Genomic DNA, 6,718 nt, shown 5'->3' on the forward strand with positions numbered 1-6,718 from the left:
TCTATCAGAACTTCAATCTTTTGTTTTTCTCTGTCTTGATGGGTTCAATTAAAGCTCAAAATTACATAATTTGTCTGCATATTACGTATAAAAAAGATTGTTCCCATTGCATTGATCCCAAACGTGCAATAACTAACTGAAATGAAACTGTTGGTGAAATCAAATCTCTAATTAAGCTAAGTTTGCTTTGTTATTACGTTCCATCAACTTTGAAGATAGAACTTCTTCTCTGCAATAATTAACATGGAGTTTCAGTCTCCTCCAATTCCAAAGCTCTACCTTCTTTTATGCTTATCTTTCATCCTCTTACTTTCTTCTTTTCACACTCATGCTAGTGGTTACAACTTCAGATTCTGTGGTATATATATTTCGCATCTTAGCTAGTCTTGCATAATATTAGTATTTAGCAAATGTTGCATGTGTTAGATGTTATTATTAGAATAAGATTTGAACTCTCTCTTACTCTACTCCATGTATTATTTGATATATTAGTTAACAGGGGAATTTATGGTAGTTATGAGTATGGTGATTATGGTAGTTATGAAAATTTAATAATACTTGAAAAATATAGTTAAAATTAAAGTTATATTTTTTTATTATTTGACAATATTTTTTAATTTGATCATTCTTTATTTCTTCAAATTTGAGGTACAAGACAGTGATTTAGTGATGTGTTGGCTGTTTTGAGGTACAGGACAGTGATTTAGTGAATTTTGTTGATATGAAACAACTCAAAATGCTAATGTTTCTTTTTCCATTTTATTCTATAATTTTCTTTCTTTTGATTGGATTTCTAGATCTGAGATTTGAAATTCTGGTTGCTCTGTAGATTCTGTTGAGTCTTCTTGTTGTTGCTGTGGCTGAACATGAAAATCAAAAGTGGTTGTTGTTGAGCAGTTTGTTGTTGAAGTTCCTGATGAACCTGAACCTTGATTTGCAAATTGTTTTTCATAAAATTTTGCCAAAGATAAAATTTACTATTTATATTTATAGTCATTGAAACTATCCTAATTGTAATTGGGCTTGACCAATATTTTTACTCGCAACACTTAACTAAATTATTTAGTTCATGCAGTAATAGCTAGTATTGTAATTCATAGATATAAAATAGTAGAGTACGTAGCAGTAGCACTACTTGAGTGAAATTATATATACACGATACAATAACATCCCAGATTATATATACACGATACAGCAACAACCCAGATATATATAATAAGCCTAGCTAGAGCCTAGGTGGGTGCATGTGTATTAAGAAGTATTAAGAAGGCTCAAATTAAAGTGTTTTATAGAGATAGATGGAGGTGGCATGCATAGTAGTAGTATTTGTTTTAATTTGGGGATGGGGATTGGGGAGAGTTATGAAAAACTGGAACATTTGAAAGTCCAAATATAGATTCCTCTAGTTGAATCCAATCTGTTATATTAAATGCTTTATCTTTATTCAATATTTCCTTGGTTGCATTATCATGTCTACACAGAATATCAAATATCAATATGAGATTTAACATGTAAACAAATTGGTAACTTATCAATTCAGTTTGCTCTTTAGTAGTATGTATTTCTGCTTGTTGACATTTGAGATATTTGTTTTTGCCACTTGAATTATTCATTGTTCATCAATAATGAAACCTTGTAGCATGTTGATATAATTGTTATAGTGGTGTATATGTATGACTTTCAACATTATTTTATTAGGTACTTTATAGTTTTAGGATTAGCTTTTAGATATATTTTTATTAAATGCAATTCTGAACTTTTAAGCTGAGGTGTGGAATATGATAGCAAATGAAGACTTAAATATAGGATAGCAAATGAGGACTTAACTTGCTAGCTTCTATTTTCTTTAAACCCCTTTCTGAATGTGTAACAGAAGATGGAAGCTATTGCCCTCTAAAATTAATAGGTTAAAAAAAGGGGATGGCTGAGATTCATGAGTAGAACTAGATATAAAATAAAATGCAGGAAATCAGGGACTAATTGTCTAATTTAGTTTACTAAACATATTCTGATGCTTGAGTGACTACTTTTTATAGGGATAAGGTAAAGTTAATGTTGAAGTTTTATTGGCTGCTGTTTCTTTGGATTAGTTTGTGTTAATTTTAGCATATTTGGCATCAAATTTTGAGTTACGTACACCTTGCTTTATATGCAAAGCAAGATGACTGAAAACAGTAATATTGAAGCAGCAGGGATGTCCGCTAGCACTCAACCATCTTCTCCACCGTCAAGTGTTCGTAAGAATCGGTCAGCTGTCTGGGATCATTTTGATGTAGAGAATGCTATCGAGAAGAAGGCTAAATGCAAATATTGTGGTAGCTTAATACAATATGGGAATGGAACTAGCTCAATGGGTGGTCATTTGAGAAGATGCAAGCAAAATCCTAATAATGATTCGAACAAAAGAAGAAAAACGACGACCACACCGACTATAGATGAGCGTGGTGTTTTAAATTCACCCAGTGCTTCCAAATTTGACCAAGAGGAGGCTCGAAGGGCACTTGTGGAAATGTTTATTGGGGAAGAGCTACCATTTCGCTTCGTTGAAAGCCCGAAATTTCGAAAATTTGTGCATGCTCTACAAGCAAGATTCAAAGTTCCTTCACGGACTACATTAGCACGTGACATTGGAGCTCTTTATGCTGAAGAGAAGATGAAGTTGCAAGATTTTCTTTCGACAAATTGTGGTAGAGTATGTCTAACCACTGACACTTGGACTTCAATTCAAAATTTTACTTATATGAGTTTGACAGCACACTTTGTTAATTTGGATTGGAAATTACATAAAAAAATACTTAATTTTTGTCAAGTGGCAAGTCATTCAGGAGAGGTTATAGGAGCAACAATTGAATCTTGTTTAAATAATTGGAATTTGAATCGGGTCTTTAGTGTGACAGTTGATAATGCCTCGTCTAACGATGTTGCAATTAAATATCTGAAGCAACGATTGAATTCTTGGAATAGCATTATTTTGAATGGTGAATTTATTCATATGAGGTGTTGTGCACATATTATAAACTTAATTGTAAAAGAGGGGTTGAAAGAGATTGATGAATCAGTCTTGAGGATTCGTAGTGCAGTAAAGTATGTTAGATCTTCTCCATCTAGAGCTAGTAGGTTTCAAAAGTGTGTTGAATTAGAAAAAATCCAATATAAAGGCTTGCCTTGCATGGATGTTGAGACTAGGTGGAACTCTGCTTATCAAATGTTAGAGGTAGCTTTGAAGCATCGCAAAGCATTTGAGTTGCTTGCTTTGAAAGATAATGCCTATATAGGAGAGATGAATGGAGGAAAAGGGAAAGGTGTTCCTTCTGATTCAGACTGGGAGTATGCTGAGTCCATTGTACCATTTTTGCGAGTGTTCAGTGATGCCACTATACGTGTTTCTGGTACCTTATATGTTACCAGTGATATGTATATGAAGGAAGTATTTGCAATTGGACGATTTATTCGTCATTCTTGTGATTCTGTTGATTTTAGTACTATGTCAATGGCAGAAAGGATGAGGGTTAAGTATGAGAAGTATTGGGGCAATCCTGATTCAGTGAATATGTTGTTATTGATTGCTATCGTACTTAATCCAATGCAAAAGATTGAGTATGTCAATTATTTCTTGGATTACTTCTTTAGAGAAGAAAAAGGAGGCGAATTGAAGTCAAAGTTGTCCAAGTGCATAAAGTTACTTTATCAGCAATACCAAAGTTCTGAGGAAGCAAGTGAAGCTGATACGCAAGATGTTCAAGCCAACAACATTAATACCAATCTTCATGGCATGGGCTTTTTTCTGCAAGCAACCGGTCGCAGAACAAATACAAGATCTGAACTTGATAGATATTTACAAGAAGAATGTGAGCCATACTCCCATAAGTTCGATATACTAAACTGGTGGAAGGTCAACTCAACCCGATTTCCAATTCTTGGAAATATGGCTCGTGAGGTATTGGCTATACCTATTTCTACGGTAGCTTCGGAGTCAGCATTTAGTACTGGAGGAAGAGTCCTTGATCCATACCGCAGTTCTTTAACACCTAGAATGGTAGAAGCCTTAGTCTGCACAGGAGATTGGCTTAAGGAAGATCTTTTCTCTGCTTTAGATGATGATGGTGAAGTTCTTCAACAAGTTGATCAAGGTATAAAATTTGTTTCTTATTTTTTCTCATTTTATTTTATTTTTGTTTTTGTTATCTTTCTATTTTAGAATTTAGGTATTAGTTACCAATTAAAAGTTGTTGAATATAGACTTGATAATTAATTTGATTTCCTTTGTAGATATATTTTCCTCTAATGATGGTGCTTGTTTTATGGCGGCATCAATTGATAATCTTGATGATGACTAGGTATGCTTAATATTCTCATTTGGTTTAATACTTTCATTCAAAGATTTATTTTAAAAAATGACAAAGGTATATTTTGTTATTTGCAGATATATTTTTCTCAAAGGTTGTGGTTGTTTGATGATTTTGTTGGCAACTTGGCATCTTTGATATTTTGTTAGAGAGATATTTTGGTGGTATTCTTTTGATGTCTTGAGAATGATTAAATGTTATATAGATTAGCTATTGTCATTAGATTTATAAAGAACCAAATTCTAGTTGTAAGAACCTATACACTTTAAAATGACTTTAGTATTAATTTTACTTTTTAAAAACATTATGGTTTAAAAATTGAATTTCTAAAAACTGATTTTAAAAGTGGATTTTTTGTAAAAATATCTGGTTTAAAAATTGAATTTTAAAAACTAGTTTTAAAATTGGATTTTTGGTTGAAGAAACTGGTTTTAAAACTAGATTTTCAAAAACTGGTTTTAAAACTGGATTTTGAGTTAAAAAATCTGGTTTTAAAACTGGATTTTATAAAAAAAACCGGATTTTAGATTTGGATTTTAAAAAAACCGAATTTAAAAACGGTTTACAAATAAAACCGGATTTAAAACCGGTTTACAAATAAAACCGGATTTAAAACCGGTTTGTAAATAAAACCGGTTTTAAAATTTAAAACCAGTTTAGAACCGGTTTTTGTTTTTCCAAACCGGTTTAAAACCGGTTTTGCTCTTCAATCCAGTTCTGGTTTGGTTTTCTAAACCATAAAACTGGTTCTGAAGTGGATCCAGTTTGGATTTTTAAAAATCCAAACCATGCCCACCCCTAGTTTTTAGGCCAAATTTAATCTTAGATCTAGGTTCAATTATTGTTTTCATCTTGTTCTCTTTACAATTTCTCATTCTAATACTTTAATTCTTCTTAGTTTCCTTGTTAATTTCCCTTTTGAGCATCTTTTATGTTTATGAGCACTTGTTGGATTTGGTTTTAATGCAACTGATGTTTGATGTTCTTTTTATTGTTGATTTGAGTTGTCATTTATCTTTCCTTGCAATTGGTAGTTGTTAGATTTTATTATTCTTGCATATTTACCATGGTTTCCATTTATATCCACCAAGTGTTTGACAAAATTCTTGGTTGGGCTTTAGAGTAGATCTTGAGCATTCTTGGCTTGGAAAGAGTAATTAGGCATACTTGAGTCATGGATACCCAACTTATGTTGGTGATCTAAAATTGTTAGTTAATATGATTTCCATTGACTCTAATCCCTTGCTAATTTAATTAGTAAGTGATTAGGACTTATGGATTGAGATTAGCTAGTCTTATTAGACTTTATTGGAGTGTGAGGATAATATGATACCTTCTTCTATCGTCCGAGATGACGTAATAAGATCAATTCTTATTATTATTGTGGTATGATTAACCAGTCTTATTTGACGTTCTCCCTATGTGAAGATGACATGATACCTTTTTCCATTTGTTGGAGTTGACTAAATAGGACGAATTAATCATTGTATGACTAAGATAGAAAGCCTATATTCTCAATCTTTGCCATGAATGTCTCTCTTTATTAATTGTTTTCTTAAATTGCTTACTTGATTTACTTTCCTTGTCATTTAAATTCTTGCCCATTTAATTTCTTGTCCCTTTTATAAATCAAATCCCTTGTCCTTTCATAGCCAATAATCATTCACTTCATTGCAACTCCTTGTGAGACGACCCGAGGTTTAAATACTTTGGTTAAATTTTCATTGGGGTTTGTACTCGTGACAAAACCAAAACTAAATTTGATGCGAGAGTTCTTTGTCGGTTGGGAGCTATACTACCAACAGAATTATTTTATGTGAAATTCCTAACCAACACAATTTTAGCTACCAAATTTATGGTGTTGTTGCCGGAGAGTTGCAATGGTGCTATGTTAATGGCTATTGTATATATTGTGAATAGCTTGATTTTTGGTTTGTTTGTTAAGTTTTGCTAGTTTTAGGATTTTGTTCTCTTTGTTTCTTATTAGTTTTTGTTTTTATTTTCTCTTTCACTATGAATTCTCACCCTTTTGGCTATGAGTGTGGTTCTAACTATGTTGTAGGAGATGGAAGCTACAATGACAATATGCATCAAGGATGGAACGATCAAAGGTGGGAGGAGCCCTAAGCGTATGATCAACCTTCATAGCAACAACCTCCACCAATGTACTATCAACAAGAACCACCCCAAGGTGCATACCAATCTAATGTATGTGATGACCCTCATTGTGGTTGTCAACCACAATCATCATATGCATATGATCCCCCTCGTCAATATAGCCCTCCACCATACTCACAAGCCTCATACCACCATTCACCTCCATATGACCCTAACCCATACCCACCATACTAACCACTATATGAACCATATCT

The 6,718-nt window shown here is 32.8% G+C and overlaps 1 protein-coding gene across 1 annotated transcript; it reads left to right on the forward strand.

Moving 5' to 3' along the window:
* Nucleotides 1–2,161: 2,161 nt before the first annotated feature.
* On the forward strand, nucleotides 2,162–4,612 carry LOC140173214 (zinc finger BED domain-containing protein RICESLEEPER 2-like). Its single transcript, XM_072195981.1, has 2 exons — nucleotides 2,162–4,130; nucleotides 4,270–4,612. Exons 1-2 carry the CDS (start codon nucleotides 2,162–2,164, stop codon nucleotides 4,335–4,337), a joined length of 2,037 nt encoding a protein of 678 aa, XP_072052082.1. The 3' UTR covers nucleotides 4,338–4,612.
* The last annotated feature ends 2,106 nt before the right edge of the window (nucleotides 4,613–6,718 follow it).

This window comes from Arachis hypogaea, chromosome 5 (genome assembly GCF_003086295.3).
Source record: "Arachis hypogaea cultivar Tifrunner chromosome 5, arahy.Tifrunner.gnm2.J5K5, whole genome shotgun sequence".
Classification (NCBI taxonomy): domain Eukaryota; kingdom Viridiplantae; phylum Streptophyta; class Magnoliopsida; order Fabales; family Fabaceae; genus Arachis; species Arachis hypogaea.